The sequence below is a fragment of the Tachysurus vachellii genome, chromosome 3, assembly GCF_030014155.1.
Source record: "Tachysurus vachellii isolate PV-2020 chromosome 3, HZAU_Pvac_v1, whole genome shotgun sequence".
Lineage (NCBI taxonomy): Eukaryota > Metazoa > Chordata > Actinopteri > Siluriformes > Bagridae > Tachysurus > Tachysurus vachellii.
This window is the reverse complement of record NC_083462.1, coordinates 19,181,362-19,201,361: the sequence shown is the minus strand read 5'-3', so window position 1 is coordinate 19,201,361 and position 20,000 is coordinate 19,181,362. Positions and strand designations below refer to the sequence as shown.

The window sequence follows — 20,000 nt, the reverse complement described above, 5'->3', positions numbered from 1 at the left end:
TGCAATTCCAGCGTCCATATTTATAATGAGTCTAAGAATGATCTCAGAGAGCTCCTGATTTATCTGAAACATTTCTAACTATGAATCTTATCTTCAGAGTGATTCAGGACCAATCACAGAGCGACTCTGAACAAGGACAATACAACAACTTTTATCTTAGAGAGGAGGCGGGGCTTAACCTGTTACTAGGTGACACATTCTATCGAAGACTGTGATTGGTTGTCCAAAAAAAGGAACGTTTTTAAAATCTGGTCTATTATAAACCTTCACTTTGTCTCTATGTTCAGATATTTATGTCTATAATGTGAAGGGATTAAACTTGTGACCGATTGTATTAGAGATGTGCTAATATCTGTATGTTATAAAGGTAATAAATGTAATGCAAATGTAAATGTAAACATCTCCGACACAGAGCAGAAATGTCTTACAGATAAATTATATCATTTCTGCTGCTCTGGCATTTCTGCGCTGTGTCAGACTTTAGAGTATCTTTAAATGACACAGCGGCAAAAATAAATAAATAAATAAATAGATAAATTATATATATATAATGTTTCTGATGTGATCTTTAATGTGATTGGTCACAAAACTAATCCCTACACGATCTAATTTGTATCATCCTTTTAACTATCATCCTAAATAACTATCATTATTAAATATTGTATACAACACATTTCTTCTCCCTCTTCACCTTTCAGTCATTTTCTCCTCTGATAAAGAAACTCTTTAATCCTCTTAAAGGTCCTCCTCACTTCTCCTAACACTTTCTGACCTTATTAGCTCTTTTAGGGGTTAAGATGCTTTATGAATAACTTTTTAATCTTCTCTTTAATTGTAAAGGGAAACGCCACATTTCTAAGAATTTGATTAGAATTATGTCACTAGGAGAAACTCTTTACACTGAGAATCTTTATGAATACAGGCCCTGATTATTAATTAAGATCCGGTCCAACACGTGTTTGTCTCCGTTCTCTTTCAGGACTCATTCTGTCCCCGACTTTCTTAACCCAGTACGAGGCTTATTCACTAGCGCAGCATCCTGAAACAGATCTGGTCTCTCAGTCTGATGGGGTGATAGACTGCAAGAAGTGTTTTATTATCAGAGCTGGAGTGGAACAGGACGTCCCAGGCTGTGGTCCTCAGCTAACACGGTGCACAGGTACTGTAGGCTCTGAATGATTGAACACCACCATGACTCTGAAAAGAACCTACTCACATCAGTTTCAAACCTCCCAGTCATCACAATACTCATGTATGGGAACATGCTCTGGATCTGAAGCACAGGGTAAAAGTCAAAGACGTTCAAAAAGGAGGAAGAAATGCATGAGATGCATGAGAATGGTGTTGAACGTAGTAACAAGTCTGAACCCAAAAAAGAACGATTTACATACGCTTATTAATCTTACAGATGTTTTAATTAACAGGTTGAACCCTTTTAATCGACATTTTCAATCAGTATAAAGAAATGAATGAGGTCGTGTCCGTGAGTCTGATCTGAGTTGAGGATGTTACACTGAATTTTAGTTCTGAAGATAAATCTGAGCTTCTTTTTAGATGAACAAACACACGGAGCATCTCAGAGAGCAGAAATGGTTTGATATTAATATTTACTTAGGAATTTTTATGAATATATTTCCATAGTATTCTAGATAAAAACAGGAACAGTGATCTTGAGTGTCTACTTTCATATGAGCTTCATATTAACACCACTGTGGAGTGAGACATTCAACGCTGTTTATTTTCACACAAAGGTTTTTATCTTTACAGTAAATAGAGAATTAACAAATGAAATAAATATCCTGAGACTATGTGATAAAATCAAATGTAAAAGTTAAGTTAAAAAAAAGAAGAAAAAAAACGAGAAAATAAAGGAACCATGTCAGAAAGTCACATGTTGAAGATGTGAAGAATTTATTCATGTAAAAAAATCATGTTTAAGAAACATTTATGCGAGAAAAAGAATATGGTGAAACGGGGCAGAAGCTGGGGTAGGTGGAGGATGAGTGGTGGGAATAAACCCTGCTTTATGGGTTATGTGCCCTAGATGTCAAAAGATAACATGAAAATAAAAAGGCTAAATTATGTGGAAATATTTTATAGAAATGTGTGAAAAATAAAAAAAAAATGTGAAAAGTTTTTTAAAATGTTTAAATCTACAAATTTATAGATTTAAAAATCACACGTACGTAATAAAAGCACCTGCCTCATACGTCCAAACAAATAAACTGCACAGGATCAATGAAATTAATTAAGTTCATGAAATGAATGAATCGTAGGAAAAATTGAAAAAGTGAAGAGTGAACGTGTGGATAGAATTTAATTGTGGGGGAAAAATAGAAAGTGAAAATTGAGAGAAAAATTGCATTTAAGAAAATAAAATGATGTTCTGCACGTGTACAAATGAAAAAAAAAATCATGTTTTAAAAAAACAGTTATGAGGAGAAAATAAGACTTAAATACAAAGATCTCTTTGAGGGATGTTTTAATATTTACTTAGAAAACTAACCACTTTTTTATGAATATATTTCCCATAGTATTCTACATTATAAAACAGAAACACTCCTGAAACACTACAAATTCTTAAATCTCTGAGTGTCTACTTTCATATGAGCTTCATATTAACCAAAGTTTGTCAGTAAATATGAGCAGTGAAAGTTTGTCAATATCTACTACAGTTATCTACTATTTATTAGTCTTTATTAGTACTTAGTTAGACTTGATTTATTAATCTTTGCTGGAAATCTGTTATTAAATAATTTCATAAATATTTGTGGGGAAAAAAAAATCAAGGATAGAAAATATAGACAGACTAAAGATAAACAAATAGTTTTTTTGTTGCATAAAAATGAATAAAAGACTAATAATGTGAATGGAGAGGTAATAACCATTAAAAATCAAATAGTTGTTTAGTAGATTATTATTATTATTATTATTATTATTGTTATTATTATTATTATTGTTATTATTATTATCATTATTATTATTATTATTATTACATTTAGCAGCTTATAAAAAGCACTTGATCCAGCACACAGCTCCCAAAGAAGCTACAAGATATTACATCAAGGTTAAATCGGAGCACGCAAAAGGATGGATGTAGGGTATTTTATCATGCTCGCAAGAACAGTTGCGTCTTTATTTAAAAATAAACAAAAAAACTCTAGAGCAGCACCGAGTAAGTCTTGAGGTCTAAACTGCGATTTTTTACCATTTCTCCACTAAAAGTCTTTAATCATTTTTAATCATAACAATTCAAATTTTAACGATTTAACTCTCTGCTGTGTGAAAATACCACAGCTATGATTTTTTAAAATTTATTTTTTACATATTTTACATGTTTGCCAGCAACACTTTATAGCAATTTAAATAAAAAACAAACTCCTTGAGTACAAAAAACGGCAATAAAACAGCATGTTTAATGAGAATTAAGCTCAAATGAAATGCAAAAGGATTTTAGCACATGATATATGATCTGGTGCACATCAAATAAATGTATAAATAAAAAAAAGCACAATCAATAACAGAACTGAGTAGTAACACATGAATGCATTGCTTTTGTTTGTTTTGTTTTTTTTTTAACTCAAATGTAAACGAACACAGATCATCACAGTTTAAAATAGTATCAATAAGACTTGAATTTCATGTTAGTTAAAGTTCAAGCTTCAGGGTTTATTTGTTGTTATTACATTCACTCATTTGTGCAGATGATGAGGTTTCAGTGATGTTCCATGTGTCGTCCTTTCATCAGAAAAGGCAGATATGTGGTCATGTACAAGTGTTTGAACTTGGTACTGCTCAGACAGTAGACAATGGGGTCCAAAAGGCAATCCAGATACGAGAGGCACATGAGTCCATCATAGACCTGAACGGCTATTTCCTCCTCTCTCGGAAGCTCCGTGACTCTAACCATTAGCAGCACCAACCTAGAAATAGCAGACGGCCAAAAGCAGAAAACAAACACCAAGACAACCAGAGTGACCAGGAACACGGCTCTTCTCAGCTTGGTCCTGTCGCCGACCGTTTTCTGCTTCAGCCTGTTGGTGATCCTGACAGTACAGTAGACCAGGACGATAGATGGGATGAGAACCGGCGTGAAAAACACAAGCTCTCTGAAGGTGACAGGGGTGGCGGTCTCTGGAAGCTGTCCTGGCGTGTCGTCCGTCTCGTTGCTGTTGCAGCACTCAAAGCTGGTCAGCATGGACGGGATGGTCAAAGGCATAAGCACAACCCAGACCAGAACAGAGATGAGAACGTTTCGTTTCCTGATCTTGAAGGGGTTCCTAATGCTGGGATGAACCACACTGAAGTAACGATCGATGGAAATGATAGTCAGGAAGGCGATGCTTGCTTCTCGGTTCAAGAAGAGCATAAACAGGACTGATCTGCATACAGTGTTGTTGTTACTCCGTCTCTCTCCACGCTGGAAGTAATACGCCCTGACCGGCAAACAGATCAGCAGCAGGATATCCGCCAGGACGAGATTGAACAGAAAAATGTTGTTGCTTTTAGATTTCCAGAATTTGAGTTTAAAAATGAAGAGGTAGATCACGGTGAGGTTCAGAGGAAGTGCCAGGATAAACTCCACTATCATCACCGAGAAGTAGAACGTGTACAGATCCTTACTTCCAGCTGTACAGTTGTCACTCGCGTGGTTTGCCATTAGTATTATTCTTTGGATTATTATTTATCCGTAACGTCTCCTTTGTCTGTAATCTTGGGAATGTTGTGAAAATATCACAAATGCTCAAAAGCAAATTCTTCTAATATCCTGAGACATACTGCTTGGTCTTTCTCGAGCTGTACTCTTCGGTTTAACTTCAGTAGAACTGCTTCGGTGACTCCTCACTGCTAAATAAAGTTGCTCAGACTTGTTGCCGGAGAACTTCCCATGCCTGAGGAGGCACGTCACAACAGGCTTGAGAGTTATGCAGCCACTCAGCAGGAGAACAAACCGAGAACAAACACAATAAAGGAACAATAAATAAAAAATGTCATCAGTGCCTTGAGCTACTCACTACTCAGCATCTCAGTTTGTCATCTGTGACCGTTTATATTCCTTCCTGATCTCCATTCAGCCGGTTCTCTGGGTTTTCCTGATGTTGCATCAATATCTGATGATGTGTTCATGGTTGTGAAATAAGGATCACATGGAAAGATTAAGTCATTTTCACCGATTTTTAACCCGAGAAGATTTACAGTAGAAATGCACGAAAATGGTTAATTCACTATTTATAGATGTGTTCATTTTACTGTGATGTATCACTGAGATAAGAACAGTGATTGGACAATGAGTACAAACAGGTCGGAGCCTGTGGTGCAGCGAAAAAGAATGATTCACATCCATATTTCATTTAGTGATGTTTTTATTAACAGGTCGAATTCCTGAATCAGAAATGTAATAAATTTAGAAAAGCTGCTTTGATCATCTGGAAGGAAGAGGAAAGATTTTATACTATGATAAAATATATTGGACTCTTCTTTCTTTATTTCTTCCTTTCTTTCTTTAGTATTAAACCAAATACTTTAAATATTTTCTAATCTGTTGTATGTTCAAAGTCTCCTGTTTTACTTTTTATGTACTGATATTTTATATATTTAAACTCTAGATTGAAATGATTCACACACACACACACACACACACACACACACACACAGACACACAGACACACACAGAGACACACAGACACACACACACAGACACACACACAGACACACAGAGACACACACACACAGAGACACACACACACAGACACACACACACACACACACACACACACACACACACAGAGACACACTCAGAGAGACACACACAGAGACACACACACACAAAGATCTTTGTGTGTGTATATGTGTGTGCGTGTGTGAGTGTGTTACACATAACTGAATATATTATATCAAACATTAAGGGTATCATAGGCCTGGGTTCAAGCAAACTGTTATTCAGTTGTGTAAGACACACACACACAGTATACACCTATATCTACAGAGAGAAATCTATCTATCTATCTATCTATCTATCTATCTATCTATCTATCTATCTATCTATCTATCTGTCTGTCTGTCTGTCTGTCTGTCTGTCTGTCTGTCTGTCTGTCTGTCTGTCTTTCTGCTCATCAGTGACCTACCATGTGGATAAGATAAGCTCTAAGCTGTAGTTCTTTGTTTTTTTAGACCACACGTCTCTACAGACGGTCAGTACAGAGCAGAAACGTTTGTCTCCCATTAAAGAGGAATTTAGCGAGCCGGGGGAGGAAGCAGGCATGGTCAGTCCATTTGGTGTCAGGAGAAAAGTGCCAAGGAATCCAGAGGAAAGGTGACGATCACAAAAACACACAGACATTTCAAGAGATGCTTCAGAGAACAAATTTGTCTATAGTTAAGCTCTATTTCTGCCAAACATACAGCATGATTATATATGAACAATTAATAACAATTTCATTCAAGTGTTTGGGGAATTTTGTGAAACCATGACGTTATTCATGAGATTTTATTTTCATCTAATAACCCAGACCTATTCGGCCTGGACTCAAAGAAACGGAGAAGACTTTTGAAGACTTTGTTGAAGAGCAGCTCAGATTGGATAAAGATTTTATAAAAAAGGATAAACAGGTAAAAACCAGACACAAACATTAAATATGTTTATATTGAAATACTTCTGATGTGTTTTAGCGTATTTGGTGCTAATTAATTACCTGCTGTGTGAGGATCTGATGCAGTGGACTGTCATAAATTGGAGAAAAAAAATTACGCAATCTCTTATTTATATTATCGTGATCAGGTTTTACTGCTAGCTCCTAAATAATAAAAAAGAGCAAGAGCTTTTTTTCATATGCACCAAAATACTGGAGACAAAATCTCAGAATCCCAGAATGCAATGCAGCGACGTGACACTGAGGTACCACAGAAACTCGGTTCGGCGAGTTAGTGAGGTATCGGATAGTTTTTAGAACCCGTGAGTACAGATTAAAGAACAGATTAAAGGACTAAAGTGCCGCTGCATCACTCTTGTGAAATAAACACTGCTTATAAGCAGATTACAAAATATATCTGTTCATTTTTCTACCTCTGAAGCACACATGTTGACTATAATGATTGACATGTTGCTTTGTTCTTTAATACGTGTGCTGTAGTCTGTATGCAGTTTATTATTGTTGCAGCTCAGAACGGCAGAGAAAAAGAATTTCCTGCGTAAAGGCGATGGACGATCTAGGATCAGCCAAAGTAAAGGTGATATCCAGAAAATCCAAGCAGCCTCAAAGATTCACAGACCCTCAACATCATGTCCTGTCCAGAACAGTGACCAAAGCAGGTGTATGAACCGTAGCCCTCAGACTCGAGAAAGCAGCAGCTCAGCTCTAGAGAACCTGCTGTTAAAGAAAAAACGGAAAGCAGAATTCTCTGAGCAGAAATCTGGCCAGGAGAACCTACTGAGGAACAACGTTACTTCACCCCATGCCAAATCTCTGTACCTGAATAACAAGAAACATTCCTCTCCAAAAACCCAAGAAATTTTCAAGCAGCCAAATAAAACAAGAAGCACCAAGATGCAAGATGGATGCGTTATGCTTTCTGGCAGAAAAGTGGCTTCTAGGATTCATCTTCTTGAAGAAAGAATTGGCTTCAAAACGGTAAACGATCGCATTGTCCGAGTGTGTGATCTGGAGGAAGCAACAACCAAGACTCTAAGCTTGACGACTGAAATAAAGAAGCTGTTCCTCCAGAGCTCTTCTGGTAGTGACAGCACCGGTGCTGAGGAAGATCCCAAACCTCCAACATCTTCTAATCCCTCAGATGATAGGATGGATCAATCCGACGAGGACTACGCCAGCGACGCTCCAAGTGACGCTGAAACGACCCCGGAATGTCCACGTGCTACACGTTGCTTCTCAGCTCATCTTTCCACTTCATCTGGATCTGAAGACGGGAGCGACTCTGAGCTTCAGCGGCTCAGCTGGTCTGAACCTCACAAAGACTCCTCGCAAAGATCTCCAAAAGAGACCAGCACTGAGGCTACAACCTTCAGCACCAGGAGCTCGGAGCTTCTCGCTAGGATTTTCCCTCAAGTGAAATCCAAAACGGACAACAAGCTCTGGGAGACAGCATCAGGAACACAGCACTCAGTGAACAGTAAGGTTTAAGATCTTTAAACTCTCAATTCTGAATGGTTAAGAGGTTACAGACTATCGTATGAACAGTGAGGCTTTCTGTGAGAGGTTTATGAATATTTATGGAAGGAGTCTTTAGTGTAAATAATCACTGTAATGTGATGCATGTGATACCAATGTTGCATATGATACCAATGTTGCATGTGATAACAAGAAGTATATATATAGTAATTTTAGGGAAAGAATGACTTTACAGAATGTTTTACTTTGGATTAATTTGTACAATCGTTAAATAATGTACTACGTAATACATTTTTTTTTTTATGATTCTTAAAAAAATAGCTACTGGCTTACAATTATTAATGTATTTCTTTTTTCCATCAATACTGTCATATGGATTTGGCCAAAGATTCAGAATGGATGTTTTTATTTACAGTATAATAAAAGAAAGAAAGAAAGAAAGAAAGAAAGAAAGAAAAAAATGTAAAAAAAAAAAAAAAAACAACATTAAAAAAAAATCTCTAAATAAAATTTCATCTTGAATCACTTTAGAAAATTGATAATTTGCTGTAGTAGTATTAGTAGTGTTTAGTGGTGTTTAGTAGTATTAGTAGTGTTTAGTAGTGTTTAGTAGTATTAGTAATGTTAGTAATGTCTGTAAGCAATCCACACATTGCTTACAGAGTCAAATCTGTGATTAGGTCTGGAACAGGAAGTGTGACAGAAGTCTAACACATCCAAGAGGAAATCTATGGAAAGATTAAATCAACACATTTGAATGTATTTCACATGCAGCTGAGTGCAAAAGTTTGTGACACAATACGGAGAAAAAGATGAAAATAAATCTAGTGGTTTTTTTTGTTAACACACAGGGAATCAGTTCATATCTTTTCCATGTGCACATCCAACTCAATTCAATTCAGTTTTATTTTATAGAGCTTTTAACAATTGAAATAAATTGTTAAAAAAGCTGAAAAAAAAAAAAATAAATAAAAAAGCTGAGACATCATGAGTGAGAAAAACTCAAAAGGGGGTCCGTTCTCATCTGGGTGACGGCAGAGAGTGTGATTCTAAATCATTTCCCTTCTGTAAGCCTGCATGGTTTATGGTTAAAAGTTCATACAGGAAATTCACTGTAAAACTATTTTAACATGAGGTCTGTTTTATTGAAGTTCTAAACTGTCTACTGATGGAGACTTGAGTGTAAAACTGATGTGATGATTGCAGTTCAAAGCCATCTCCATGATTTCTAAGTGGTACCATTCACAAGGAACTCCTGTATCTCCAGGCTGTTCATGATGAAACATCAGCAGGAGCTGGGAGCAGCAGAGAGAGAGAGAGAGAGAGAGAGAGAGAGAGAGAGAGAGAGAGAGAGAGAGAGAGAGAGAGAGAGAGAACATGAGAGAGAGAGAACATGAGAGAGAAAGAGAGAGAACATTAGAGAGAGAGAGCGAGAGAGAACATGAGAGAGAAAGAGAGAGAGAGAGAGAGAGAGAGAGAGAGAGAGAGAGAGAGAGAGAGAACATGAGAATATGAACAAAAAAACCAGTTGAAGACAATCCGGGATTTTTAATGGCTAAAAACTTAGTATAGACTGGTACGCAAAGCACAGAGCGTGTATTTCTTTTAAAGAATCCGGGATGTAGTGTGTGTGTGTGTGTGTCTGAGTTTGAGGTCAGTACTGACCCAATACATAATGCCGCCTTGTCATTGATTACTTTCTTATTTCTTCACATAACAATCAGCACTGAAATAAATCCATCTTTCTACATTCCAGGAAGTGAACCAGTGGAGAAAGTACAGGAAGATCCCGGGTCGGATATCAGAGACGGAACAAGCGATGACCTGATGATGGACAAGATGAAAACAGAGCAGGATAAAGCACTGAATTTCATCAGGTTGTGTATAATAACAGGATCTGGATCAGATCTACAGATGCTAATCATCTCTTATAGAATCTGTATCCAGGAGGTTAGTGAGCTGTGAGTCTGTAGTGTGATGAGCTACAGCATTTTATCAAATTATTTACCTGTAAGAAGCTCAATCTGCAGTGTTACTCCAGTATTTATTTCATTCACATATACATATTACCAGAGATTGGGGACTCGAGTCATATGACTTGACTCGAGTCAGATTTAAGTCGCAAATTTGAGACTTGCTTGACAAATAAAAAAAGTTTCGACTTGACTTTGACTTGACATTCATGACTTGAGACTTGACTCGGACTTGAGTTAAATGACTCAGAGATGGGGACTCGACTTGACTCGAGTTAAACTTAAGTCACACATTTGAGACTTGAGACTTGCTTGTGACTTGCACGTGTGACTTACTCCCACCTCTGCATATTACTTAATACATGTGTATTTTTGCACAGATGTGAAATGGACCATTTTTCTAATAGCGACAAAGACAGCGTGCAGAACTTCAGACCTTCAGACCAAACACCTCAGGCCTCAAGACAGCACCTTAACAAGACAGAGGTAAATCCAATATCTTTTTATTTTCTACCTAACAGGGAACATTAAGATGCTTCCTTTAACCAGCATCCCTAAAGCTGATTCCGTCACTGTCTTCAAAAGTAGCCAATCAGAATGATTCACGTGGATGCTTACAGTAAATATTATAATTATACGCTGGAGTGTGTGAGGGGAGATTTTGATCTGGACGCTAATCTGATTCATGAGATTAATCCAGAAGACTGAATACTATTTCTAAACGGTTACTATAGTAACAATAATAATGAGTTCCTTACATCTGACCAATCAGAATCATGGATTCTGTAGCTTTGTGGGATGATAATATTTTGCTAGCATGAGAATAACGAATAATAAATGAGCTAAGCAAAATCTACTGGTCTTTTGGATCCAAACCTTTGAGTGTGTCGTGTTTCAATGTTTTTAAAGAGGAGTTGGAATGCAAAACTTTTTGATTTTCTGTATAAAAGTTCAGGCTGTGATTGGTTTTTAGGAATGCTGTAGGAACATTAATGCAGAATAATGTCCTGAAAGCATTTTCAAGAATAAGAGATACGTTTGTCATTTTGTTCCTGACTTTATATATTTCTATAAACTGTGACAATGTCTGTTAGTCAAGAGGTCATTGCGACCAGTGAAGTATTTATGGAAGGCGTCTTCAGTGTCAGTAATCACTGTAATGCAATGCGATGCAATGCACTAACTATTTTCTGACATGAGAAAGTTTTCAATACAGAAAAAGCTGCAGGTTTTTTTTGTTTACAACATCAAGGCAGAGGAAAATATAAGACTATCTAGAGACTATGTAATTGTCAGGAACATTCCACATCGTTAAAAATGTAACTCTATATGGATAAAAAGTAAAAAAAAAATTCTTAAAAAAAAGCTTTAGCATTGTCAATTTGTGCTACAGGTTTAGCAGTAACGCTGCTTCATAATGTCAAGGAGCCATTCGAAGTGAATTTGAATGAATCAGATATTTGATTAGGTGTGTGTGTGTTGCATCTTTATATGTATGAAGGATCTCAGAGAGGAAGTCCAGTTTCTGAAAGAGCAGCTAAAGAGACGTGAGTGCGAGTGGTGGCAGGCTCACAGCGAGCTGCAGATTCGAGTCGATTCCCTGAGCAGAGAGAACCAGGAACTGATGAAGAGTCAGCGTGTCGTTCATGTTAGACCTCAGAGATCCTCTGGCAGATCCACACCTCATCCGGACGCTCGAAACCTGGTGAGCTTCTTCACAGGTTTCACACCTGCTGATGAAACACAAGATAAAGATTTAAGGAGTCAGGTCTGTGATTGAGTTTGGAACAGGAAGTGTGTTCTAACATATCAAAGAGGAAATCAATAGATAGATTAAATCAACACATTTACATGAACTTCATTTGCAGCTACTGTAAGTGCAAAAGTTTGTGGACAAAATAATGAAGAAAAAAACATAGTGTGTCTTTGTTTTCATTTCACAGACATAACTACGGTGGCCGAGAAGTGCAAAACACATTAACAAATCCGAAAACACATTAACAAGTCAGACAACCCGGAAGAGGTTGGTATAGTTTTTGAATGGAAACTTAACGATCATCGGACGAGACACCTTTCATTCACCTGTATATCTTGAATGACAGTTGTCTTGTCCGATGATCGGTAAGGTTCCATTCATAAACTATACCTACCTCTTCCGGGTTGTCTGAATCGGTGCACGAAACAAATTAACAAATCCGAAAACAAATTAACAAATCCGAAAACACAACGACAATTCAGACAACCCGGAAGAGGTTGGTATAGTTTGTGAATGGAACCTTACCGATCATCGGACAAGACACCTGTCACTCAAGGTATACATGAAGTTCAACAATCTGCTGCAGGGAAAAGTTGGAATGGATGGATGGAATGGATTACTGTGCATTAATTCTGTTATTTTCTTATATTTAAACGGAGAACTTTACACATTACACATAAGATTCCATACCTGTATATCTTGAGTGACAGGTGTCTTGTCCAATGATCGGTAAGTTTCCATTCAAAAACGATACACTACCGTTTCCGGGTTGTTTGACTTGTCATTGTGTTTTTGGATTTGTTAATTTGTTTTTGGATTTGTTCATTTGTTTTTGGATTTGTTCATTTGTTTTCAGATTTGTTCATTTGTTTTCGGATTTGTTAATTTGTTTTGCACTTCTCGGCCACCGTACATAACAGAATGGAACTTTTTTGCAGAACACTGGAAATCAATTCATCAACATGTTTTCTGATTATGAGGTTACCGTAAATCTGATGTATGATTTATTTCCTTCTTGAAAACAAATATTATTGGAAAAATAATAGCCTTTAAGGCTGAAATGAGAAAAATAGGGCAAAGAAAGGGTTTTCTTTTCTTATATCTTAAATCTTATAATGTAAAATGCCAGAAAATCTGTTTATATTCCAGTATTTTCACATGATATGTTGTTTTTTAGTAAGTTTAACAGCAATGAGCCAAATTAATGCTGACCTTTAGAAAGTAGACTTTCAACACAGATACATGAGAATGTTGGCCGGTAGGATTTTAATGCATTTTATAGATTCTTCTACAGTGCTTCTGGATTGTTAGTGTTAATGTTAGTGTTAGTGTTAATGTTAATGTTACTGTTACTGTTACTGTTAGTGTTAGTGTTACTGTTAGTGTTACTGTTAATGTTAGCGTTAATGTTAGTGTTACTGTTAGTGTTACTGTTAGTGTTAGTGTTAGTGTTACTGTTAGTGTTAATGTTACTGTTAGTGTTACTGTTAGTGTTAGTGTTACTGTTAGTGTTACTGTTAATGTTAGCGTTAATGTTAGTGTTACTGTTAGTGTTACTGTTAGTGTTAATGTTAGTGTTACTGTTAGTGTTACTATTACTGTTAGTGTTAGTGTTAATGTTAATGTTAGTGTTAATGTTAGTGTTAGAGTCAGTGTTAATGTTAGTGTTAATGTTAGTGTTAAAGTTAGTGTTATTGTTAGTGTTAATGTTAGTGTTAGTGTTAGTGTTATTGTTAGTGTTACTGTTAATTAGTGTTAGTGTTACTGTTAGCATTAGTGTTAGTGTTAATGTTAGTGTTACTGTTAATGTTAGTGTTAGTGTTACTGTTAGCGTTAGCATTAGTGTTAGTGTTAGTGTGAGTATTGTTTGGATTGAATATTGCATTGCTCCCCCTGTTGCTTGTTATATTTTCACTACTGTTTTGTTGCTGATTTGGATTTATGCTCTGTGTGTTGGAATAAAGCTCCACCAATGGATTCTACACCCTTCATCTGCAAGCTCATTACATCAGGTTTCTGTACGAATTCATTTCATAGTGTATAGCAATGATAAACAGACGTTTATTCATCAGCTGTCATGGGCTCATGAAGATAAATAATCAGCTTGTCATGTTACAGAGAAACAGCTAAAAAAAACTAACACACAGTTTTACCTTTGACGCCAGGGTGTTACAATAAATAAACATCATACCAAAAACATCACCATATCAACGATTACGCACATTTTTGTAGCCGAATCTACACTGAATTAACAATTCTGCAGCGCTGTGGTCTGACATGCACTCATTGTGTCTAAATGATTGATAAAGTATAGTTATGGGAATTTGGCTACATGTACGAACGTGTGTGTGCTGTTTGTCTGGGAGATTATTCTAGAAAAAACAGCCATGTGCACATAGTTGTGCGTTCAGTATAACAGCAATTGAATGCTAGGTTCTGTAAAAGAAATCGTTTAGGAAACTTGATTATTTTCACATGCTCAGACACCACCTATGTGACGTACCATATGTGTTATGACTAATTATGACAGTTATTGACTAACAGTCTTTATGACAGACAGGGCTCTCAAGTTTTGAAGACAGGCAAGCGTGACATCTCCAACACCCACCCCCAACACACACACACACACACACACACACACACCCCAAAAAAAACAATAATGGGGGAGTTCTTGTGTTTGGTAAGGATCACTGTATTTGTTTAATTTCCGTGTGTGTGTGTGTGTGTGAGAGAGAGAGAGAGAGAGAGAGAGAGAGAGAGAGATTATGACTGGTGTTGTTTATTGTAAGTGTTTCTTGTCTTTTTGGACCCCTTTATCATTTGTAATGTTGCTCCCATTTAAAACATTTTTAGGGTCATGATTGAGGACAATGTCCCGTCCAAAGACACGCTGTTTCATGTTCAATCCGACCATCGAAAATACCCTCTCTAATGAATGTTGTGTTTTTTTCATTGGTTGTTGCGTTAAATCTTACCCATATACAATAGTGCTATTTTCTGATTGGCTATTGTGTAGCCTCATTTTTTGATTGGCTGATAAGTGTCAGGCTCAACTAAGAACTCCAGGGGAGACGCGCTTGACTCCTGCCCGGTTCCATAGAGACAGCGGTGCAGACAGATACATTTTGGGCGCTGCGGCATTTTAAATATATGATAAATAGTCAAAACGTTTTTCTGCGTGAGAAATACAGCGTGACAAAATACCCAAATGCTTGACTGTCACTCTCAATGCGTAATAATAAATGTATAATATAAAACAATATAACAAAATTTAAACATAACATGCTATAACGTAGTATTCAGCAGATACGTCTATGCCATGTGTGGACATAGCAGGTATTAGTCTTGAAGCCAAAAACTTAAGGTGATCAATACAGTGCTTTTGTTTTAGCAGGTGTTCATGATCTCAGCACTCCAGAATTTGTCATTTGTCCTAACCTGAAAATCTGCAATTCAATATAGCTTGAATTCTGCTCATTCAATGATTCACTCAGTTTCATCTGGAATGCTCATTAGAAAACTCAAATATTTCATGGCGGTTACACAGCCAATCAGCCTAGCTCCTCATCAATAATTCCTTACTGCTTAACGGATCCACACATCACCGTTTGTCTGACGGTTGAACCGATTTTTGCAGTCGAGTTGATTCGGAAACGAAGAATCGAATTAGTGAATCAATGAGTCAATTTCCAATATGTAATAATAGTAATAATAATAATAATAATGTACAGTCTACACAAAAACAAATGTAATAAATATTACACAATAAAAAAGTCAAAACAAAGTATTAACAAAGTATAAACAAAGTATCTTTCATCGTCATGTCATAAATATTGAGGTTTTGTTGTTTTGTTTTTTTCAGCAGACGAGAAGACACTCGAGTCTTGAATTTAACAATTCCCAAGGAAAGGATGAACAGAAAATTTTACCTACAAGTAAGTCTAGTTCATTCAAACACCTCCTGTTTACTTCCTGTTATCCTGCTCCAACCTTGTGTGCAGCTTGTGTGCTGTTACAATCCTGATTAGATCCATAATTATTGGCACCCGTTGTAAAACAAGCAAGAATTAATACTAAAAACATAAATATACTGAGCTTAAGCATGTAAAATTTAAGAATGTTGTTTAGCTGTTTAAAGAGTGTATTTCCAAAGGTTTTGGCACCCTGACAATTGATATTAAGTAAAACTGAGACTTCTCTGGAGAGAATAAGATCACGGAGTTATTACATCTTTCTGTAGTACGTTCTCCTAAATTCACATGTTAAGGTTTGTGTATGTGACTGGCTTTATCTGTTTTTCACAAGCCAGCTCAAACGCTGGGGCCCGAGCCGAGCCCAATCGGATTTCAGTCACGTATGTGCACTTTTTATGTCATCTATTTTTCAAAAGGACGAGACTCGTCAAATTCGAGGACTTCCACGGCGTCTCAGAGCCCGGATGATAGCGACACAATCCTGTACAGTGAATACAGAGAAAAGGTACGTCCATCCATCAACCTCGCTCTGAATATTAAAGCCTGACTTCGTTATCTTTATGTCTGATTAGCGTTTCTCCACTATACACATTCATATAGTGGACATGCCAAACTGATTTCGGAAGAAACAAACATAACTGTAGAATTTCTGTGATGAGACATTTATTTAGCATTAATAATGACACCGGAGTCTCCGGTGTCTTTCTGTGTCTATCAGAAGGTGTTATATCCATAAAGATGACAGAAACTGACAGAGTAAATGAAAAATTCTTGTGTGAACATCAATCCTGTTACCCAAAACTTTTAAGGAACAGTCAGTCATTGTCTTTTACACCGTAATAAACACAGAACATTAGATAATATTAACTAGAACATTAGATTATAAGAGTTTCCAGGTATGAATCAGAACAGTGAGTAAGTTTTCCACCAAGGGAAAGTCTTCAGGATTATTTAAAGTGGTCTCGTGCTGAATTTAATCCAATAATGATTGTTGATACACAAATATGCAAATAAAAAGAAGGTTAATCCAGGGTTTAGGAATGTGCAGTGTGAAACATTAGATTACGAAGAGCCAGGATTCATCATTCATCAGCTAAAGCAGGAGAAGTGAGAAACTTCAAACAACACACCCCAGGATTCTCTTAACCCCGAGTTTACTATCACCTATCTTGTGCCCTTTAGTGTTTGATATATCAGGTTGAATTTTATTTAAAGTGTACTGAATATTTTGAAAGAGTTTTTTCCTATGTGTTCAGGGCTCGTGCAGATCTCCAAAGAAGAACATCGGGGCCGTGATCAGAAATTCGGTGCCCAAAGCATTAAAGAATACATTGAAATCTGGGAAATCTGGATCCTCTGAGTCTGATTATGGATCCACAGATATGAATGAGGTTTGGTCTACCTCTGACTTTTGCTCTTGTGCATTCAATTCAAATTTATTTGTATAGTGCTTTTAACAATTGATGTCATCTCAAAGCAGCTTTACAGAAAATAAACATAGAACAAAAGGTTAATATAAAGAATAATATAAAGATTAATATAAAACAAAAATTCAAGATTAATATTAGATAGATTTAAATGTATATGTATTTATCCCCAATGAGCAAGTCTGAGGTGACTCAGGCAGCAGTGGCAAGGAAAACTCCCTTAGATGGTAAAGGAAGAAACCTTGAGAGGAACCAGACTCAATGGGGAACCTCAACCTCATATGGGTGACACTAGAGGGTGTGATTATAAATATACAGTCTGACAAATGTTGTATTGATGCAAAAGATCACATGGAGTTCACATCTCCTCTTTAGTATCACAGAGTCTAACTGGAGCTGGTAGCTCTCTAGATGCCTCAGGATTCTCAGAGTCAGCCTCATCTCATTGAAGGTCCAAATCTTTATGGATCTAAGACAATCTGAGCTGGTACAATTTCTGAATGCCTTGGGATGGGTAGAAAGAGAGAAACAGTGCAGAGGGATTAACAGATCTGCTGTTCATAATATTTGCAAGTCTGATGTAATAGTGCACAATATTATGGGATGTATTATGTGTATGCCTGACTAAAGAGATGAGATTTTAATCAAAATTTAAACTTGGAAAGTGTGTCTGAGCCCCGAACGCTATCAGGAAGACTATTCCAAAGTTTGGGAGTTAATAAGAAAATGCTCTACCACCTTTAGTAGACTTAGATATTCTGGGAACTACCAGAAGTCCTCAATTTTTTTATCTCAGAGAGCGTGAAGGATTGTAACGTGTTAGAAGACTAGTTAGATACATGGGAGCTAAACCATTGAGAGCCTTGTACATAAGTAGTAGCAGTTTGTAATGAATTCTAACCTTAACAGGTAGCCAGTGTAGAGATGATAAAATTGGGGTTATATGATCATACTTTCTTGTCCTTGTGAGAACTCTGGCAGCTGCATTTTGGACTAACTGTAAATTCTTGTACTCTGAGTCTGCTGGGATAGACTACAGTGTCCCCATGACTCTGTGTAGGATAAGCACTACATTGATGGATAACCTGTTGCTAAGGTGATACCTTCAGGAAGCAGCACGTACAAACACGTGTCCTTATGTCAGTGATAAAAGACCATGGTTTTAGACACCTACAGTTCAAGCTAGCGAACCACCTGTTACTGACCCTGAGTCACACCTGAGCTCATATCAGGGTCATAACACCTTTACTGTAAAAGGTTTTTACGGTAACTGTCTGTAAAGTCTAACGTTTCCTGGTACAAAAGATATACACTCCAGAATACAGAAAAGCATAGTTATAATTTAAGTACTGTAACAACTGAGCATTTTATGATGTCACTAATAAAGTATACAGCATGTGTCATATAAGTACTGTAACTACAAACCAAAGGAACTGTGAACTTTAGTTCGTTTACTGTACGTCACTGCTGTGTCACAGGATAGTGATAAGAGTCAACCTGCATTTAGACATCATTTCACCGCGGCTCAGGTGACTGCGACTCCAGGCAATATTTCAAAATAGAAGTATAGAAAATTTGTCTTCACAGCTAGAGCGACATTTCTAGTATGGAATTATCAGAGAAATTAGTAAAATAAAGCACATTGTTAGTTTCTTACAGCATGTACAAGATTTCACAAATGCAGAAATTAAAATAAATTCAAGTAAAGTAGTCTCTGATATTGGGAGAAGTGATTGTTCAAAATAACAGCAGATCCCTCTTTCATTCACGTGTGTGGAACATGTATTAAACAGATAATTAAACTGTTTCTCTAATAGATAAGATCAGAGGCCAAAAAACTGAGTTATTGTTGCGTTCTGAAGTAAATATACTGACGTAATTGTCCCTTAGTGACGCATGTTTTCAGATTGCGTAGGAAACCCTTCTGCTCTCCCACTAAAGGATGTGTCCTAGTTTGCACAGGTTAGTGTTGAAAACACAAGATCAACTATCAAAGTTGGTCTTACCTTGAACGCAGGTGTCCTTCCAAGTCCCCTCGGTCTTCTAACAAAGGATCCTCTTCAAGTTCTTCTGCTTAATCTATTGTTCGAATCTTTAAATAAAGGAGGCAGACTTAGACCTTTTTGCCTTTTCAGGATCCTCACAATGGGAGGCCTTCCTGTAACTCCATCCCGTACATGCCAGTGTCTCACAACATACCGTACATGCCCTTGTCTCACAGTTCATGTTGATCATTTAACGTCTTTGTCATGTTTCACTCCACAGTGGTGTGGATATGAAGTTCACATGAAAGTAGGCACTCAGAATTTGTTTCAGAGTTTTAGAAGGATTTTAGAGTTTTTCCCTAAAATACTAGGAACGAGATATTCATAGAAAAAAAACTAATTTCCACACAAATGTTTGTATACATAAACATTGTTCTCAAACCCATTTCTGCTCTCTGAGATGCTCCAAGTGTTTGTTCATAAACATCTCAATAAACATCTCATAAACATCTCATATTCCTGACTCATTTTAGATCAGACTCACAGAGAGAAAATCATTCATTTCTTCATACTATTTAAAAATGTCTCATAAGTCCATGTCTATTCCGCCAGCAGAACAGAACAGGAAACCGTCGTACTTGTTAAAATGGTTAACGGTGTCGTATTAACACGAGCGTGTTTGATTTCAGGATTTGCTCAATTCTGAGATGAAGCTTAACAACACTCAAGTAGACACTAAAGCTGTAGTTAGAGAAGAAA

General features: G+C 36.8%; 2 protein-coding genes across 2 annotated transcripts in view; one reads left to right on the top strand and one right to left on the bottom strand.

Moving 5' to 3' along the window:
* si:ch211-140l13.3 (centromere protein J) overlaps positions 1-20,000 on the top strand; it is a gene marked incomplete at its 5' end in the record, with an annotated part of 28,449 nt that overhangs the window by 2,766 nt on the left and 5,683 nt on the right. Inside the window, 11 exons of the mRNA XM_060866177.1 lie at positions 980-1,159; positions 6,172-6,313; positions 6,510-6,609; positions 7,158-8,127; positions 9,883-10,003; positions 10,480-10,585; positions 11,601-11,804; positions 15,718-15,790; positions 16,246-16,334; positions 17,086-17,220; positions 19,931-20,000. The exon at positions 19,931-20,000 is cut by the window's right edge and continues 20 nt beyond it. Of these exons, the coding sequence (XP_060722160.1) occupies positions 980-1,159; positions 6,172-6,313; positions 6,510-6,609; positions 7,158-8,127; positions 9,883-10,003; positions 10,480-10,585; positions 11,601-11,804; positions 15,718-15,790; positions 16,246-16,334; positions 17,086-17,220; positions 19,931-20,000 (2,190 nt within the window). The remainder of the gene's footprint in view (positions 1-979; positions 1,160-6,171; positions 6,314-6,509; positions 6,610-7,157; positions 8,128-9,882; positions 10,004-10,479; positions 10,586-11,600; positions 11,805-15,717; positions 15,791-16,245; positions 16,335-17,085; positions 17,221-19,930) is intronic.
* On the bottom strand, positions 1,803-5,063 carry gpr31 (G protein-coupled receptor 31). Its single transcript, XM_060866178.1, has one exon. It carries the CDS (start codon positions 4,658-4,660, stop codon positions 3,716-3,718), a length of 945 nt encoding a protein of 314 aa, XP_060722161.1. The 5' UTR covers positions 4,661-5,063; the 3' UTR covers positions 1,803-3,715.